Genomic DNA, 20,061 nt, shown 5'->3' on the forward strand with positions numbered 1-20,061 from the left:
AGGCAGGCTTCTGATGTTTGGAAACAGGTATAAAGACATCCTTTATTAGTCATTTAATTAGCTTGATACTTTGTTCCCTGTAGGTGTGAGTGTAAAATTTCCTACCCCCTTTTATGATTATAATAGTATTAGCCTTTATGATTATAACACAAATAATATAGTTTGCTTTATAATTTATAAGAATTATAAACATTTGCTAAGTAACAAACAGCTTGTGGGGGTTATCAAATCTAGCTGACAGGCACTTTGACGCCTGTAACCCAAAAGTTCCTACCAAGCCTACCACACCCTGCTGCTTGTAAGCTTAAGATGGTTATTCGGGAGGTGGAGGCTGCTCTAGGGTGCAAATATCAGCCATCCAATTGCTGACTCCTAGTGTTTCATAATTGTCAGCAGAAAACAATTAGACCCCAACCCCTTATTGTAGAGGCCTTGGAAAGGTCAACCATAATATCAGACATGGGCTACCCACCATGGTGATTATTTTTGTACTTTCTAATTTATTCAGCACTTGCATCATTGGACGTGCCAATGTGAAAGATTTATACAACCATTCTATTTTAATTTTGACTGTATCACTTTGTCACTATGTCATCAGATTTCTTTGCATGAAAAGGCTATCTCCTAAGGCTTGAAGGCTCTCTTCCTGATCTTGACCAGAGTCTGGCTTTATTGTGAGACTGGCTACCTCTCAATAAACCTAATAACAGCTTGGAGGTTGTATTGATGAGATATATTTTCACAACATAGGTTTATAAAAAGCAGAGACATTAAGCCTGTGTTTGCTCTGTTAGTCCTTCAAGTGTCACCTGTGAAAACTCAGCTAACATTAATAAAAATAACAATAATGCTAAAGTTATTATTCCAAACTTAATTCCCTGATTCCCTTTATACATTTCTCATAGGATACCATTTCTAGATCCCTCACCATTCTGGTCAATCTCCTCTGGTTTATGTTATCTTTTGTTGGCTTTCTTTATAAAATGTGGTGTAGGAAAATGAACAAAATAGTAATCTCAATGAGATCAGAACAGTGCGCCCTGCCTACATCCCTTGGTTGCATTATTGCTCAATAATATTTGCTGATATTACACAAAGAGTCAATATAATTTGTTGGAATTGGGTCTTTGTATTAGACTGGATAATGGATCCCAAAGGCCAAGAAACTAGTCTTCCATGCTTGGATCAGTGGGTTTAATCCCTTAAACTTTCCAGAAAGCTGTGTAGAGGTGGGGAACAGGCAGAGTAGGAGAATAAAAAAGGAGACCTTTAATATTGAGTAACATTTATTTCTGCATTCAGTATCAAGTACATAAGTGCAAATATTCAGAGTTCATAATTAAGTCCATTTAGGAACTACAGAGAAAGTAATACAAATTGTAATAAAGTTAACAAGCTGGTACTCTTCAGTTACCATACATGTAAATCAGTCCATCATCCCATACAACAAAAGTACTGGGTATTTATTTTCATTTTTCCTTTTTTTTAAAGTTATACAAAATTGGTTACTGTAAGTACTACTGACTTCATTTGTGTGTGTGTGTGTGTGCACGTGCTGGAAAAACACCAAAACATCCACCTACGATTCTATATATAGTTATTAAAGATTAATCCAACCAGTGACTTAGTGACAGCTCACTAAGCAAGAAAGGCCTAGCTAAATGGAACATTAAAAGTTACATAAGCACTGCAAAGAGAAGGGAAGAAGGAGGAACACTAAAGAAAGAAAGATTGTTCAGTCTCACCATCATGCACTTTTTAAGCAACACAAAATAAAAACCATATCCACTACACATGTTCTCTTTACTATACTATAGGGCTCGACACAAGTGATTGCAGATATTTTAAGAGTACAGAAACAGCCTAAAAACAGCTGTTGAGAAGTATGTTTCTAAGATCACGGTAATGGGGGGAAAGAAACAATCGATTTGCAGTAGAGTGTAAGAGCAGAGCTTTTAACCACTCCAGTTTAATCCCTAGTTGCCTGTTGGGAATCCAAGTTACTCTGTCTGCCTTTTTGCTCCTGGGATCTTGGCCTGAATCCTGAAAATGAAAAGCATTAGAAGATCAGAGGACAATTCATCAATGTCATTGTTTGTGAAAATTAATTTATTATTTCAACAAATATCTTTGCTTTATCTAGCCGCATGTTATCAGACAGCGATGCATCTGAGAGGTGTTTGATGTAAAGGTGGGCATGGCAGCCAGAAACCAATTGGGACTGTATCCTAAGAATGAACAGCTGATTTGTCAAAATCAATCACTGTTGTATTTGAGAAAGAAAATTGTTTTCAAATACTATTTTAATTCACTATTCTAAATTTTGAAGAGAGGGTCATTATTCTTAGAGGAAATATTTTATAAGAAATATGTTTCTGTCTGTGTAAAAAACACAGGAAAATCATTTTTAAAAACCCTTACCTCCCTTCTTAGAATCCATACTATATATAACATATGGCTGTATGTTTTTATGATGCTGATGTTTAATATAATTTAAAACAGTTGAATTGATATATGAATAAATGTATGTATAATAGTATAACATATAATAATAATGTTTTGAATTAGCAAATAGCAGATATGACAATAGACATCCATCACAATGAAGGCAAATTCTACAAATTATATCTTTTTATGCAGGAGTGTTGGATATGAATATTGGCAAATTTGCAGAATTAATAAATTGAAAGAGTTTTTATGACTTAAATAAGATGACTCTTTTCACATCTGTAATGGTGTGGTCTAGGGCAGTGCTGCCAAACTCAAATAGAAAGGGGGCACTACGTAAAGATCACTGAAGATCACACATCGGGGTAGCTATAGGTGGTACAATGGATAGAGAGCTGAGCCTGGAGTCAGGAAGATCAGAGTTCAAATAACCTCTCACACTTAATAGCTTTGTGATCCTAAAAAGTCACTCAATTTCTGCTTGCCTCAGTTTCCTCAACTCTAAAATGAGGATAATAACAGCACCGATGTGCCAGGGTTGTTGTGAGGCTCAAATGAAATAATATTTGTAAAATACTTGGCACAGGGTCTGGCACACAATAGGCACTATATAAATGCTTGTTCTCTTCCTCCTTTCCTCATTAACCTCTCAGACTGTCTCATGTCTCAGCTCTGATTGAGTATCTTTTTGCTTTACACCCTTTACCTGAGTCCCTCCACTGTTAAAAACATTTCATATAAGGAATTTCCAGATCCATGTGGCACTCAACTGGGCATCACTAACTTATCCCTGGCTCTTCTTGCCTCTCACATCAGAGACTGGACACCATCTAGGCATGGTTGCTAGAGACTCAACATCTCTGTATGAATTTCTTGACTTCTGCTTCACTGAGAAATTCTGATGAAACCGTCCCATCTTCTTATCTTCTAGAAGTGACCAGTGTTAACACCAGAATGTCATATCTAAAGTTGGGTTTCTTGAATGATCATTTCATCTCTTTCTCTCTCCTGTCATGGTTTGAAGATTCTTGTCCCTGAAATCTAGTGATTACCCCTTCCCAAAATTGCCTTATATATATATATGTCCTCCTCTTTTTTTCCCCTTTCCATTTGATTCCTCATAACTCTGGGTGTCATATGTTTAATCTTTTCTCCTGGGAGTTAAAATGCAACCATAATAAAAAGCCTGTTATTTTCTACATCATTAGCTGGCATCTTTTCTATAAAAACCTCTAAATCTCAAAGTAGCTAAAATAGTCTGAGACAAAAATTAGACTATTATATTTCTATTAAGTTTCACCTTCTTTTGTTTAGTCCTAATTCTTAGTTGAAGATTTTTTAAAATCCTGACTTACTCAGCTAGAATGTTAGCTATCCCACCCATCTTTATGGATTAAAGGATTAATCATAAGTATGATTGCAAGTCATTTATAAGTCCATTTGAAACCTTCCAAATTCATATAGAACTCTAGCTATCCATTTAACTAGTCCTGTATTTCAGACGCTCCACCTATAATTGTATTGTTGTTTAGCCCTGTATCTTTCCATCTTATCCAAATATGTAGTATGAGAGATTTTGTTAAATTCTTCACTAAAATGTAGGTGCTGTTGTTGAGTTTTTTCAGTCATAACTGACTCTTTGTAACCCCATTTAGGGTTTTCTTGGGAAAGATACTGGAGTGGTTTGCCATTTCTGAGGAAACTGAGGCAAGTGATATTTTTTTTCCTCCCAGGATCACATAGCTAGTAAGTATCTAAGGCCAAAATAGAATTCAGGAAAATTTAACTGCTCAAAATGTAGGTAAGTAAGCTCTATTAGTAATATTCTACTTGTCTAATAAGTATAGTAATATTGTAAAAATAAAACGAGGTTAGTTGATCATTAATTTGTTCTAGATGGAGCCAGACTGATTTTTCATGATCACTGCTTCCTTTCAGAGATTTTTACTAACCACCCCTTTAAAGAAACATTCTAGAATTTGACAAGAAATTTAAGACAAGCTCACTGGACTAGCTGGCAGATTCCACTATCGTTTTTGTTTTTTTTTTTTAATTCAAGATATTCTTCTTTCTCTAATCCTCTGGCACCTCCATTGTTCTCTTTGATCTTTCAAAGGTCAAAATGGTTTAGCAATCACTTTGCCAGTTCTTTTCATTCTCTGTTAGGATTTTTATCTGGGTCTAGTGATTCAAATTTATCAAGAGCTCATAGAAATTCTCTTAATATTTCTCTTTTTATGTTGCATATGAGATCTCTTCCATAATTTTTGGTTCTGCCCTTCCAGCCTGAAGATAACTCTCCTTATTGAAGAAACTGAACCAGAGTTAAGCAACTCTGTCTTCTTCCTCTCCATCAGCAGTCATTATCATCTCTTAGCAGTTCTATCCCTTCTCCTTTCCCTACTACAACTTTTTAAAAACCCTTGCCTTCCATCTTAGAATCAATATTATGCATTTGGTTCCAAGGGAGAAGATAGATAAGGGCTAAGCAATGGGGGTTAAGTGACTTACTCAGGGACACTCAGTTAGGAAGTATCTGATGTCACATTTGAACTCAGGACCTTATGTCTTTAAAAATCTCAATCCACTAAACAATCTAACTGCCTCCCTCCAATATAGTTTATATGAAGCCCAGACCCTTTTTTTGTTGAACCTAAATGCAGAACAGAATATTTGTTATATGTTACTTGGAGAAAATAAATTTAATCTTGATTTTGGACTAGAATTATAGCTTCTCTAGATAATTTTTAATCTTTATTTTGTCATTTACCACTAATTAACCTCGCTTTGGGTCAACTATAAATATTTTAAATTGTGCTTTTTTTCCCACCTACAAATTTCATATGGTTTCCTTCAATATCTTCATTTAACAATGCACAGAAAGGGAGAGGTCTAAGAACAGAGTAGTGTAGCACACAACTAGACACTGCCCTCCCAATTTATCTCATGTTTAGAAATATACTTAGGGTATTATTATTCATTCAGTTGCTAATCCAACTAATTGTATTGCCTTCTAGCCCACATAAATATTATATATGATAATCTCATGAGAAACTTTGTCAAATGCCAGAATAATGTCCAGAAATCATCCAAGTTGGATATAGGGGATCAATCTGATGTATTTCAAAGAATCTGGACTTCAAGTCATAAAATATAGATGATAGCACTTTTATAATATACGGATGATACATATTTGTGCTATAATATAGTCATATATTACATTTTTATGTATTAGATTCACATATTTACACATAATTATATTCATATGTTAACTTATATTAATATAGTTTATAGGTTGTGACTCTCCATCACATGCCCCTGTCAATGACTTGGAAATTTACATTGCAAAGTCCTTTTGCAAACTTCCTCTTCCTATTACAGTAGATAATAATAAAATATTTATATAGAACTTTAATGTTTGCAAAGTGCCTTAAAAATATCATCTCATTTTACCCACTGTAAAAAGGAATTCTTTATTCCTTTTTTAATTCAACAGGACATCTAGAGGTCCTCTTACCATAGAGACAGGAAGGAGAAACCATAGAAACAGGAAGTAGGAACCATAGAGACAAGAAGTGAGGTAGAAAACATTATAAAGGGGGCAAGCATCAGTTGGTAAGGTTGGCAGTTGCTGATAATTAGGGCTGGCAGGGAAGTTGGCTGCTGGGTATGAGTTGATGGTTGGCATTTAGTTACTGGAATATAAAGGTGGGCCTGAGCTTCCTGAGAGGGCTTTTGGCTTTAACCTTTAGATAACTTTGTGCCTTTGGGGTTTTTTGGCTTTTGGTCTGAGTTGTTAGTTTTGTTAGTTTTTTTTTTTAATTTCTTGAACTTTTTGGAAGGTGGCTGGTCTTTGTTGACAGACCTAATTGGGGTTGGATTAAACACTGATTAGGTTGGTTTTGATTGTGATGGATTGGGTTGGAACTCTATGGGGAAGTTGTTATTAGCAGTAGTTATAGGTAGATACAGGCAGTTTTAGGTAGTAATTATAGGTAGTTATAGGATAATTAGTATAGACATTAGGGAATATTCTTTCTCTACCTCTTTCCTATATTTCTCTCCTTTACTATATTCATTTTACTATCTCTATTTTAATTAAACCAAATAATTAATTGTTAAAAGCTACTAAAAGTTTTCTTTTCTCTGGATTTAGGAATAAAACTTAAATTATTTCCCATTTTCACCAGTCTAAAAGTCTTATTTTTAAACCCTTCTGTCTTAGTAACACTTCTAAGAATGAAGAGCAAGCAGGGGTAGGCAATTGGGGTCAAGTGACATAGTTAAAGGAGTGTCTAAGGCCATATTTGAACCCAGGTCCTTCCTGACTCCAGGCCTGGCACTCTATCCCTGTGCCATCTAGCTGCCCCTCAAAACTTTATTAAAGTGATGTTATTTAAGTATACTTATTTAATGAACTTCATTTTACAAATATGTAAATAGAAATCTAGAGAGATTCAATGACTTGCCAAACAAAAGTCATGTGGCTATTCATTGCTGAAGAAATGACTCAACGTTAGGTCCCATTCCATTCTAGTGTGCAATCTACACCATGCTGCTTCATTAAAAAAAGAATACTATCACCCAATTACAGAATGCCAGAGCTGGAATGGGCTGAAGGGATTCACCTCCTCAGCTAATTCAGAAATATATCACCCAGTATTTCTTACAGTTTTTATTTAAATACTTAGAATTAGAATAGAAAATCTGGAGGCATTATGCCCTTTTGAACAGAGGCATAAGAAGAGTCATTGATTCTATCAAGATTACACAGTAAGAACACTGGCAGAATTAGGTCTTTAATCCACAGACCTCAAATTCTAGAAACCTAGGTTATTTGGGGGAGCTTACTTCCTTCATGAATGTGACTGGCCATTTGATTGTGGAGCAAGTCTTTTGGCCACCAATTGTGCTTTATTTTATTAAACTAAATTTTTACTCTTCCCAGATACTTTGCACCACAGAAAGAAGAGGATATGTTAATTTGGAATTAAGTTCAACCTTCTTTCATATCAAAAGATAAAACCGGCTACCTTATGAAGTAGTAAGCTCCTTAGTAGTAGTTAGAGAATTATAGGATTTAGGACAGGATATTCAGATGGAGGCTAGATGATCTCCTTAGGGATTCTGCTGATAGGATTCATGCTTCAAGCAGAGGTTGGACTAGAGAAATATTTTCTTTTCCTTCTCACCTCCTTCTCTTTCTCTTCCCTTCCTTTGATTTTCTTTTTTCTTCCCTCCCAAATTCCTTCCTTCCTTCTTCCCTTCCTCCCTTCCTCCCTTTCTTCTTTCTTTCCTTCCTCCCTTCCTCCCTTCTTCCATTCCTTCCTTTGTTCCTTCTTCCTTTCTTTCTAAAGTTTCCCTTCTTCTTTTCTTTCTTTTCTCTCCCTAACATTCATTGGCTAAAAATAAAGCAGTCATTCATGGATCTGATCTCATTACTAATAAGTATGGAGGTTTTAACCTACTCAATTTTTTAGAAAATCTTATACTCTGTCTTGGAATCATTATTCAATATTGGTTTCAAGGCAGAAGAGCAGTAAGGGCTACAAAGAAAAAGGAATAATATTATGGAAGGGGTTAAGAGACTTACCCTTGGGGGTGGGGGAAGCTGGGTAGCTCAGTGAATTGAGAGCAAAGCCTAGAGACAGGTCCTAGGTTCAAATCTGGCCTCAGACACTTCCCAGCTGTGTGACCCTGGGTGAGTCACTTGACCCCCATCGCCTAGCCCTTACCACTCTTCTGCCTTGGAGCCAATACACAGTATTAACTCCAAGATGGAAGGTAAGGATTAAAAAAAAAGAGAGAGAGACTTACCCATGGTCACACAGCTAGGAAGTGTCTGAAGCCAGATCTGAATCCAGGTTCTCCTGTCTCCAGGCCTTATTCTATTTCCACTGAGCCACCAAGCTGCCCCAACCTGTTCCATTTTTTATCTGATTCCTCTGTTGGCAGACTGTCAACCCTTCCTGTACTCTGCTCCTTGGAGCTCACCACATTGATACTGGACTTAGTACTGTCACTTAATTGGTTTTAGCTTGCTTAAGCTCAGAATTCCTGAACTCAAGCAATACATTAATCTCAGCCTTCCAATAACAAAGATTACAAGCTTGTGGCATCATCTTTAACCAGATTAACATTTTTAAGCCCAATAATGAAAAGTCTTTAATTGCACTGGGTAGGTGGGTCTTGCAGTAAGTTCAACTGAACATGGAATATCTTCCATGAATGAGTCTGAACATCTATATCAAATTTATTTATTATGATCAGTAATATGATTTTTATTTTATTTTATTTTTAAAATTTTATTAATTTTATTAATTTTATTTATTTAATTTGTTTCCAAATTCTGAAATTGTGCTTTCAAATCATTTAATGGCAAAGTGCACAGCAGTATAATTCAAATAAGTAAGTACATGACTATTCTTGGCATTTCTACCTGATGAAGGCTTTAGAAATCATTTAGTTCAAACCTCTTATATTATAATTTTATTTCATTATAGTTTATTTATTTTATTAAGGAATTTTATTTTTTAAATAAGGTTCTCTGACTCCAAATGTAGTATTCATAAGACTATACTTATACTGAATTTCACACTGAAATATGTTAAAGGATAACACACCAATCCTTTTAAGAAACCCCATTACTGAACTTACTTTCCCACAACAGTATTTACGTGAGTCCTCACAAGTCCCAAATATTGGTCAATCTGTGCCTACAAAGAAAAAGGAATAATGAGCATGCCAAAAGACACAACTTTGAAACTTAAAACAAATTACAAATACCATGTTGAATTTACCTGGTGCTTAAAATATACTACTGGGAGAGTAAACATCGACACCACAGCTAGGGAAGAAAAAAATTTACACAGTTAATGTTCTGAGATTGGTGAGTAATAACAATCCTATGTACACATCACTTCATCTATTTATATGATGCTACTAGATTGTTGCTTTTAGCCTTCTATGGATACAAGGGGGGGAAATGCTAAGTATAAGGATGCTTCAAAATAAAAAGACAAGACATAGAATGGTCTACAGAAATGATCCAACTTTCCCTTGGAGTGAGGCTAAATGCTGCCTGAACTTCCCAGGTAAATAATTCATCTTTATCTATAATGTCATAGTACATGAAATGTGAGATAAGCCAATAAGAAGATCAATAGCTGATATAAAACAGAATCTGACCAAATAAAAATACATTTTAGTGAATAATACATTATATATATTTTAAAACACTTACCTTCCATCTTGGAATCAGTACTGTATATTAGTTCCAAGGCAGAAGAACAGTAAGGGTTAGGCAATAGGGGTTAAGTGACTTGCCCAAGGTCACACACCTAGGAAGTTTCTGAGACCAGATCTGAACCCAGAACCTCCCATCTCCAGGCCTGGCTCTCAGTCCACTGAGCCATTTAGATATCCCTGATTATATATATATATATATATATATATATATATATATATATATATATATATATAATTTGTTACCCCATGGCAATGAAATTAGTTTGAGTTGGGAGACTTTGCGACTTTCATTTTTTTTTCAGAATCCACAAAATAAAAAATAAGTTAAAAATTACATTGGGGACAGCATCCAATTCCATATAAATTCTATGTAAAGATTAAATAATAACACTAAATTGTAATACCAAATTATTTTTACCCATTATCAGCAGTGTCAGGCCATTGAAGAGAGCACCAACGTAAGTCAGTAGCCACATTAGCACTGCAAACTGAAATTAAAAGGATCATTAGGTCTTCAAATAGTTAGCTCTCATTTATATACTAATTTAAGGCTTGCAAAAAAAATTCCATACATTATCTCATTTATCCTCACAGCTACCCAATTACTATTGATATCCTATTTTACAGATGAAAAAAATGAGGCTCAAAGAGATTAAGGACAAGACTTTCAGGTCCTACTGACCCCAGGTCCAGAATCTATTTACTTGGAAGATGAGATCTTGACTTAAATTTACAATTAAATCAGCAAAAAATGCTTAACATTATAGCATAAATTTAACCCAAATGGAAGGAAAAGGAATCAAGTCCTCATTTATCTCTGCACCCTCTGAATCTCTACTGGAAGTTCTAAGACAACAGGGTAAAAATACTACTTTGGGTCATGTTTTTTTCCTATTATGAATACAATTTTAATATTTACCTTAAGATTACTATGAATAGTAAAAAAAGTATTTTTATCATATTCCATCATTTGACAATTTTGTAATAATTCTAACTTGCTTAAGTTCAGGGAACACATCTTAGATTATCTGTATCTTTAGCAGCACCTGCCATATTGTTGTTGTTCATTTGTTTCAGTTGTGTCCAATCCTTCACAATATGATTGGATGTTTTCTTGGCAAAGATACTGGAGTAGTTTGCCATTTCCTTCTCTAGCTCATTTGACAGATCAGGAAATTGAGACAAACAGGGGTAAGTGACTTGACACACACAAATGTCTTGAGATCAGATTTTAATTCAGAAAGAGAAGTCTTCCTGACTTCAGGCTCAGCACTCTATCCATTGAGCCTTCTTGCTGTCCACCTGTCATATAGTGGATGCTTAATAAATGTTGATTGTTTGATTTTATCCATCTTATACATAATCCCATAAATTAAGAAAAATATAATAAGAATAACCACCATTTACTTAGTACTCAAAGATGTGAAAATCTTGGAAATTTTATTCTCTTAACCACTCTGGGAGGTAAGTGCCATTATTATCACTCCCATTTTACAGATGAGGAAACTGAGGTGAGCAGAAGCCAAATGACTTGCACAAGCTAGTAAGTTTCTGAAGCCAGAGCTGAACTCAGGTCTTTTTCATTCCAAGACCAACATTCTATCTGCTTCAGTACCTAGTTCCTTCTATCCAAAGATCCCTAAGTCAATGGTAGAGCCAAGAACAGAGCCCAATGCTTTCAATTCACTTTGCTGTGCTAGACTCTTTCATATAACTTAGCTTCAAAGCTGATATTAGTGTACAGTCAAACAACAGAAGAGCATGCTAATAGGTACAAAAAAATCTTAGATAATGCAAGAAACTTTTTAGTGTATAAAGGCTTTGGGTCCAAAAAAGATGCCTCAAAGTGCTACATGGGATTCAAATGAGAATTCCTTTCAAAATAATTTTGAGTCCAAAAGCAAAAGACACTTTGAGAGTCAGGCAGTAGCTAGTCAATAGATATCATTAAGGATTGTCTTTATGTCAGATACTTTGTTAAACAATGGAGATACATTTAAAGGTAAAGTCGATGCTCTCAAGGAACTCATACTTTAATGGGGAAGACAACATGCAAACAACTACACATCAATAAGAGACACAAAGGATAGATTGAGGTAATCAAGGGAGCAAAGACATTAGTAAGATGGAGAATCAGAAAAGGCTTCTTAAAGAAGGTAGGATTTTAGCTGGCACTTGAAAGAAGCTCAGGGAAGCCAGGAAGTAGGTATGAGGTGGGAGAGAATTCTAGGCATGGTAGGGCAGGCAGTAAAAATGCATGAAGTCAGTAGACAGAATGTCTTATGTGAGGAAGAAAAAAAGGAATCCAGGCTATGAAGTGTGGGAAAGTTCCAAGGTATAAGAAGACTGGAAAGATGAGTGAGGGAAGGCAGGTTATGAAGTCATGGGCAAGTACTATTTTTGCTTTATTTATCATGAAATACTGGAACTATAAAAACCATTAGAGAACATTTAATCCAAGGGTTCTTAACCTTTTTTGGTGTCATAGACCCCTTTGGCATTTAGACGAAGACTATGGACCCTTCTCAGAATAGGTTTCTAAATGCAAAAAGTAAACTCTATAGGATTACAAAAGACATGTAATTACATTGAAATTAAGATGCTATTTTCTCCCATTCAAGTTCATGGATGCCCTGAACTCTTAGGGAACCTGGGGCTCCAGGTTAAGAACCAATGATCTAATCCACACCCCCTCTAATGTAATGGATAAAAACAAATTGAAAATATTGCCCTAATGAGGCTTATTTTATTACAAGCCCCTAGTATTTTGGCTTCAGAAGAAAATAAAGAACAAACAGTGAACTACTTCAGCCCTTTTACCTTTAAGGAATCCACCAGATCTTGGACCAGAAAGAGTCTTCTCAGTTCTTTAGCTGCACTATTCACATATAACTGCAGGTAGTCTGTGTACTTCTGAATCTGGTCCTGGGAAAGAGAGATCTCGAGCTCCAGATATGCCCTGCCAAACAAACAAAGGAACAAACAAGCAAAAAGAGATACTCCCATCAGACTGAATTAGAAAATAGCTCCTACCACACACCTAATTGGCACAAGGCCCTAATTGTTTTCCTTTGTTTTGTTTTTCTCTTACCATACAAATTATTGGGCTAATATGACAGCACAAAGAGCTTTAGAATCGGTAAAATTTACTTTGAAAAACTAAAATATAAAGTGCCCAGTGGTTCAGGGACTGTGAGGAGTCAAATATGTCATTAAACAACGGAAAGATTTTTTCAAATAAGCAACTTTAACATACGCATGAACTTCATTTGGAAGAAGCATTTACTTGGAAATTTTGACTTTGAGCTGAGCACCTTCAATTGCTAAGCTGATGATAGGTGGTTGGGTGCTGGCAATTAAAGAAATTAGTTGGGGTAAGAAAACTCTCAACCAATGAAAACACATTTTATGATCATGTATACTCAATACTAAGAACAAAATGTTACAGAATGATATGATGAATCTGGGACCTCAGGCTTCCACTATGGCAAGTCAGGTACATATTTAATTATTCAGACTAACTCCTTTCCACCAGATAATCACACAAATCTCTATTCATTGACCAGGTCCATCCTCATCTGGAAAGAAGGAACCATTTTTAAAATGGGCAAGATGTATCTGCTGTGAAACCCTACACAAGTGTTCTTTGGTGAACTCATAAATTTCCTAAGACTATTGAATTCAGAGAAGGTAGTGATCTGCATGGTAGGGGAAAAAGGCAATGAGCCTACTATGTGCCATGCATTGTGCTAAGCACTTTATATTTGCAAATATTAACTCATTTGATTCTCACTCTTTAAAGGTGAGGAACTTTGATAGATAGAGGTTAAGTGATTTGCCTTGGGTTACTGAGCTAGTAAGTATCTGTGGTCACATTTGAACTCAGGTCTTCCTGACTCCATGCCCACAATTCAATCTACTATACCATCTAGCTGTCAGTTTTCTTACAGTTTCCCTATCTGGGGATTCCCTATACCAATGAATTCACATGTCAAATCCCCATCTTCATCCCTAAAATTCTGCAAATTCCAGTTGCCAATACCTAATGAATCAGCACTGAGTATCCCTTGCTCCCTTTCTGAGGTGATAGGCTTAACTTCAAACTTCTAGGTAGGAAAGATTTAAAACTAAAATAAGGGTCATTGTAATAGTTTAAATAATTTTCTTATTTATTCTATAGCAGAATCTGTTCAATGATTTTCATCTGTATAAATTATCAAATTTAGCTTTTGAAAGAATGATCCCAACTCTTTCCAACACATTAATATCAAAAGATTCACCAGCTTCCTAGTGACAAAGCTTTTGGATTATAGTAATCTTGTCACTAATCTGATCTATAAATGTATGATAGTTCAATACGTAGAATGCAAGACTTGAAGTAAAGAAACTTCAGTTGTTTTTCATTCAAGTCTGACTCTTCATGACCCCATTTGGGGTTTTTTTTGGGCAAAGATACTAGAGTGATTTCCCATTTCCTTTTCCAACTTATTTAACAGATAAGGAAACTGAGGCAACTAGGTTTAAGGGACTTGCTCAGGGACACACAGCTAGCAAGTATCTGAGGTCAGTTAAAAAGAGTCTTTCTGGCTTTCTGGCTTCATGCCTGCAGTCAGAAAGATCTGAGTTTAAAGACCCTAGTTTTATAACTCCTGAGGAAGTCACTTAAGCACTCTGTGCCTCAGTTATCTTATCTATAAAAAGAAAATAATAACAATAGTACTTATTTCATAAAGTTATTATGAGGTTATTAATATTAGTCATTAGATTATAAACTCCTTTTGGGCATGGAATGACTTTTGCCTCCTTTTTGTATCCCTAGCATTTAGCACAATGCCTGACACATAGTAAATACTTAATAAACCTTTATCAATTATTATTATGGTTATTGTTTCTTTTGCTACTGCTGTTGTTAGTCTGCTATTCAAGATTGTCTCTACATATAATATAAGTATGGATATAATTGCCCCAGATCCTGCACTGCTAACACTTAGACACCTTTAATCTCAGGAGGTAGTCAGCAAGGGAAAGGGAAAGTAAGATGGCAATGGGAGATGATATAAAATATACATTCATATGTGTCAAGAGAAGGCATGTCAGTTGTGTGTCTGTGTTGGGGAGAGGGAGAGATGTGAATGGTGGTGGCTGCTTGGTGTCAACATGCCCCCATTCCCTCCACTCACACACACACCCTCAGGCTGCATATTACCCTTCTGTGACATCTCTTCCTTGCCTTCTATGCTCCTTCAAATCAGATTTCACCTGTATAAAAATGTAGTGCATGTATATGGCAAGAAAGAATTATGAAGACAGTGTGTAAATATTGATTCTTGCATCCTCAAAAGGATGGTCTTGCTGGTGCTAAGATATCTTTTGGATTGGCATAGAGAACTTCCAGTGAGGAAATTCAGTCACAGACCAACCCTTGCTGCCCAATGTCCAATCTTACAGACCTGTCTGGTGGCATTCAGAAGTTAAATGACTTACCCAATTATACAAATCAGAGGCAAGACTTAAAATTCAGTTTTCCCTGGCTCTCTATCCTTTGGGGTATGTTGTATCCCAAGTTATACTAAGATACCTTCTTAATAACACACTGAGTGGGCAGCTAGGGACCTCAGCCTGGAGACTGAAGGTCCTGGGTTCAAATGTGACCTTAGACATTTCCTAGTTGTGTGAACCTGGGCAAATTACTTGATCCCCTTCCCCATTGCCTAGCCCTTACCACTCTTCTGCCTTGGAAACAAAAGAGTATTGATTCTAGGACCCAAGGTATGTTTTTTTAAGAGGCCATATTAATAATATATACTAGACAAAATAATATATACTAGACAAAATTGCTATAGGCAGAAAAGCAGATGCCCTTTAGGGATTGTTTGAAGAGCTTTACTGGCAAGAATACAGGTATTTATGGGAAAATGTGTTTCATATGTTATCTAAAGGTATAAATAGCCAAAAACTAATGTATGTGATTGAACAAGGGCCAAAGCAATGTATCAGAGAACCCAGGATGAGGAAGACCCCTGTGGAAGCAAGTACTCACTTGAATGGGTGCCCTTCGTCAGTTTTCTGCACGGCTTGTAAGACAGACTTGTAGATTCTGAAGCTAATGGTGGCCGAGAGTGCAGCCAGGGCCAGGTAGGCTACCACACTGACAACACTGAACTGGGTCAGAGAGAAGAGCAGTAACAAGAAGCTTCCAAACACTATGCCAGTCTGCTTAATATCACGCCAATACAACAGGTCGATCACTGTGAGGAACAAAAACCAAAAGATACTTAATGTGGGAAACAGTTTTCAAACCAGTAAATAGTCTATATCCATGAAATCCACCAGGCAGTACCATTTCTTCAGAATGCCTTTTAGCTGAATGGATTCAAATCCAGTCTCTGAATTTGGATTTCTAGTTCAACTGCTAATGCACAAACAAAAACTATCCCTTTTGAAATACTAGTAGCATTTATCTGTGTGCTATTTTAGTTAGGGTTAAAGGGTAGCATGGGGGGGGGAGGAATAAGCATTTATTTAATGCCTACTGTGTGCTAGGCATTAAGCTAAGAGTTTTACAAATTTTATCTCATTGATCCAAGCAAGAGGTTCTTAACCTTCTTTGCAATTCTTTGGTGGTCTAGTAAAGCCCATGGAGCTCTTCTCAGAATCATGTTTTTAAATGTACATGTCAAAAATTAAATAGAACTAAAAGGAAACCAATTATGTTGAAATATAGTTATCTTTGAGGGGGTTTGAGTTAAAAATCACTACTCTAGAGGCAATCAGTGAAGAAAATTGAATAAATAATCAATTGACCTCAGGAATATATCTCAAAGTTTTACCTTTTTGCATGACACCCAGTATATAATGTAGAGTTGTCATCATAAACATGCAAAAAAGGTGTCTTGAGTGTGCCTAAATATGCTACTTTAAATTTTATTTGTTTTACTTACTGTACCTTACTGAAAGCATTGCCATCCATCTTTTTTCCCTCTTACTTAAGGATTCTAAATTTAGGGCATTAGGTTAGAGGTGTCCATTATTTGAAAACCAGGTCTTTATTCCCTCTTGTCAACACTAGTCTTTAGGCACATTCACTGGTGACTCTGGTGGCCCAAGGACAAAGATTATGCCATTCCACAATCTATATTCCTAGCCTGGATCAAAGGTTAAGAAGCAAATGTTGGCACAGTTGAAGTGGTTTCAAATCCAGCTGTATCATGGGTCGACTCTATCAACACTTCTGTACTGTACTGACTGAAACAGACAACTAAACATTTATTAAGGGCTTGGTAGATGGTTCATTGATTGAGTACAGGGTCTGGAGTGAGGAAGACCTGAGTTCAAGTCTGTCTTTGGTTACCTTCTAGCTGTGTGACTGAGTAAATCACTTAATCCCTGTTCGCCTTAATCTACTGCAGAAGGAAGTGGGAAATGGCTCTGGTATCTATGCCAAGAAAACCCCTTGGATGGTGTTGGTGTGATACAGGCCATGGGATCATGAAGCCAGTCACAACTGAATAATGAACAGCATATGCCAGGCATGATCCTATGTGCTAGGAATACAAACAAAAGGAGTATAAATAGTTCCTGCTTTCAGGTACCACACTTTCAAATGGAGATCGTGTAAATAAGTGGATACATCTATACAGAATAGGTATATATGTACAGGTATGCATATGTAATGTTTGTGTATGACATGCAGGTAGGAGACCAAGAAAGCCTCTTGAAGAAGCTGGAGTTTGAGTTGTGTCTTGTAGGAAACCAAGGAAAATAAGAGCTGGAGATGAGGGGCCAGAGCATTCCAGGCTTGGGGACATCAAGTACAAAAGCCCCAAAATGGAAGATGGGGTGTTGTATTAGAAGAAATGTAAGTAGGCCAATTATAGGGAAATTAAGTTGTAAAAAGACTGGAAAAAAGGGCATTTTTTAAGTGGCTTAATTTGCATATAGAGTGCCAGGCTTAGAGGCAGGAGAACTTGGGTTCAAATAGGGCCTCAAATAATTTCTAGATCTGTGACTCTATTCAAGTCACTTAACACCAGTTGCCTAGTCCTTACCACTCTTCTGCCTTGGAACTGATAATCTGTTTTGTATCCCAACACTTTGAGCACACATATGTCAAGGAAGAGCAAAGATGGGGTCAGAACTAAGCCTGTTGCCTACAAACCTTCTGATCTGAGTCAAAAGTAGAGCCTTCCTACTGTATTTCCTGCAGTTAGGCAGAGCAGTGGCTAGAGTGCTGGACCAGAAGTCAGGACATCTTCCTGACTTCAAATCTGACCTCAGACACTTACTAGCTGGGTGATCCTGGGCAAATTGCTTAACCCTGTTTGTCTCAATTTTCTTCATCTATAAAATGAGCAAGAGAAGGAAATGGCAAACCACTGCAGTATCTTTGCCAAGAAAATCTCAAAGTCATGAAGAGTCAGACATGATAGAAAAAAACAACTGAACAACACATTCTTATTCTTCTTTCTATGGAAAAATGAAAACTTAAAGAAAAAACGTTTTTTCTTTAAATTTCACACAGCTGGAAATTTTCTAAATGACATAGCCACTGTGAAACATAGAAAACATTAAGCCCCACTAAGTAATGTAATAAAACACACTGGTTGGCTAAGCAAGTCCTAAACTCTCCCTATAAGATGCTATCACAATCCTTTTTCTAAGTAAAGAGAAAATAAGCTAAATTCACATTTTATAGACAAGCATTTTCCTATTAAAACTTTTTAATAGTATAGTGTCTATAAGGTATATACATATATGTAGTATAAATAATAGTATAGTATCTATTAAGTAATAGAACATATTATAAATAAGTGTCTATAAAATAATAGTATATGCTATAAATAGTATTATATCTATAAAGTAATAGAATATAGTATAAATAAGTCTATAAAATAATAGTATATGCTATAAATAGTATAGGATCTATAAAGTAATAGTATATAATACAAATAACAGTATAGTACCTAAAATGTAATAGTATATAGCATGAATAATAGTATAGTATCTATAAGGGAAACATGGTATAGTGTAGAAGAAGTTGATCACAGAGCCTGGAGGGTCTTGGTTTGAGTTCTACCTTTGACAAATATTCCTTTGACAAAATGGCTCTGTGCTGCAGGCAAATTGCGTAATCTCTCAGTACTCTAGGAAATTCTTTTAAATGATGAGTTGCAGAAAAGTTTTCCCATCTGCAACCACTGAAATCTCAGTGTGGTTCAGTGAGTAGTGTTGGGCTTGGATTTTGTTATGGGTAAAAGGTATTCATGGGAGTTTGATGAAATTGTGGAGAGCAGTTTTGTATAGCACCAACACTATTCTATGAGAGGTTAGGATAGGAAATTGGAGGTAGGAAATAGGAGAGTTTCTTATAACTATGCCTTATTCAAACCCTAATCTAAAATCTCTAAGAAACCCTAAATCTAAGAATCTTCTTGCCTGACAAAGCAGGCCTAACTAAACCTATTCTGACTAACTAAAATTAAATTCACTATCTATCTTCCTAACTAATAAAATAAGATTTTATCTCCTCCAGCCTCCTTAACCAGTCTCTGAAATCAAACTCAGTGGTGAAACACAGACAGTTCTCTTGCACCCTCAGATTCTGAGGAGAAAAAGTCTTAGAGTAAGACTTTTCTCTGACAAAGTGCTGAGAAGAAAACCCCTCAGAGATAGGCTTCTTCTCAAATCTGTATCTAAATTCCACCTCTCAACAGTTGACTATCAGATCTTCTTGCCTGAGAGAGAACCACAGCAAGCCTTGCTCCCTAGAAAGTCAGAGAGCAAGAGCCATTCTCTTAACTGCTTTCTTTCTTTTATAGAGAGCCTCTTAAAGAGATGGAGGGTCAATCTGTGTTATTGCCTCTTAAAGAGACAGAGGAAAATTCTATGAAACTCCCAACCTGTCTATTAAGAGAAAAAGGGAAATTATGAAAATCCTTTTAACAATTTGGAAAGATCCAAGTTCAAATCTAACCTCAAATACTTATTAGTAATAGACCCAAGAGAAGTCATTTAATCTCTGTCTGCCTCAGTTTCCTCAACTGTAAAATGGGGGTGATAATAGCACCTATCTCCCAGGGTTGTTGTGAGGATCAAATGAAATCATATTTGTAAGGTGCTTAGCAGAGTGCCTGGTGCACAGTAGGGGATTACTAAATATTCCCTTCTCTATTCTTAATGCTTAAATATTGTATTTTCGAGGACCTAGTTGAACCTTATTTAGAGAATCAGACACCATTTCCTCAAATGAAATTTAACCCAAGGAGCTCAAAAGCAGCAAAAGAATATTTATTAACAACTCTTAGATAAACAAAATGAATTTATCAAGGTGAAAATGTCTCTAGCCACTTTGACTGAGCTTTTCTA

At 36.0% G+C, this 20,061-nt stretch overlaps 1 protein-coding gene across 3 annotated transcripts in view; it reads right to left on the bottom strand.

Moving 5' to 3' along the window:
* Positions 1 to 1,268: 1,268 nt before the first annotated feature.
* Positions 1,269 to 20,061, bottom strand: part of RTN1 (reticulon 1) — a 285,745-nt gene continuing 266,952 nt past the window's right edge. For all 3 annotated transcript variants that reach the window (XM_001377156.5, XM_056810836.1, XM_007472965.3), the window contains 6 exons: positions 15,737 to 15,944; positions 12,517 to 12,655; positions 10,115 to 10,184; positions 9,249 to 9,295; positions 9,106 to 9,164; positions 1,269 to 2,043 (listed from right to left, as the gene is read on the bottom strand). In XM_001377156.5, coding sequence (XP_001377193.1) covers positions 2,001 to 2,043; positions 9,106 to 9,164; positions 9,249 to 9,295; positions 10,115 to 10,184; positions 12,517 to 12,655; positions 15,737 to 15,944 — 566 coding nt within the window. In that variant the 3' untranslated portion in view covers positions 1,269 to 2,000. The remainder of the gene's footprint in view (positions 2,044 to 9,105; positions 9,165 to 9,248; positions 9,296 to 10,114; positions 10,185 to 12,516; positions 12,656 to 15,736; positions 15,945 to 20,061) is intronic.

Source organism: Monodelphis domestica, chromosome 1, assembly GCF_027887165.1.
Source record: "Monodelphis domestica isolate mMonDom1 chromosome 1, mMonDom1.pri, whole genome shotgun sequence".
NCBI classification, from domain to species: Eukaryota; Metazoa; Chordata; class Mammalia; order Didelphimorphia; family Didelphidae; genus Monodelphis; species Monodelphis domestica.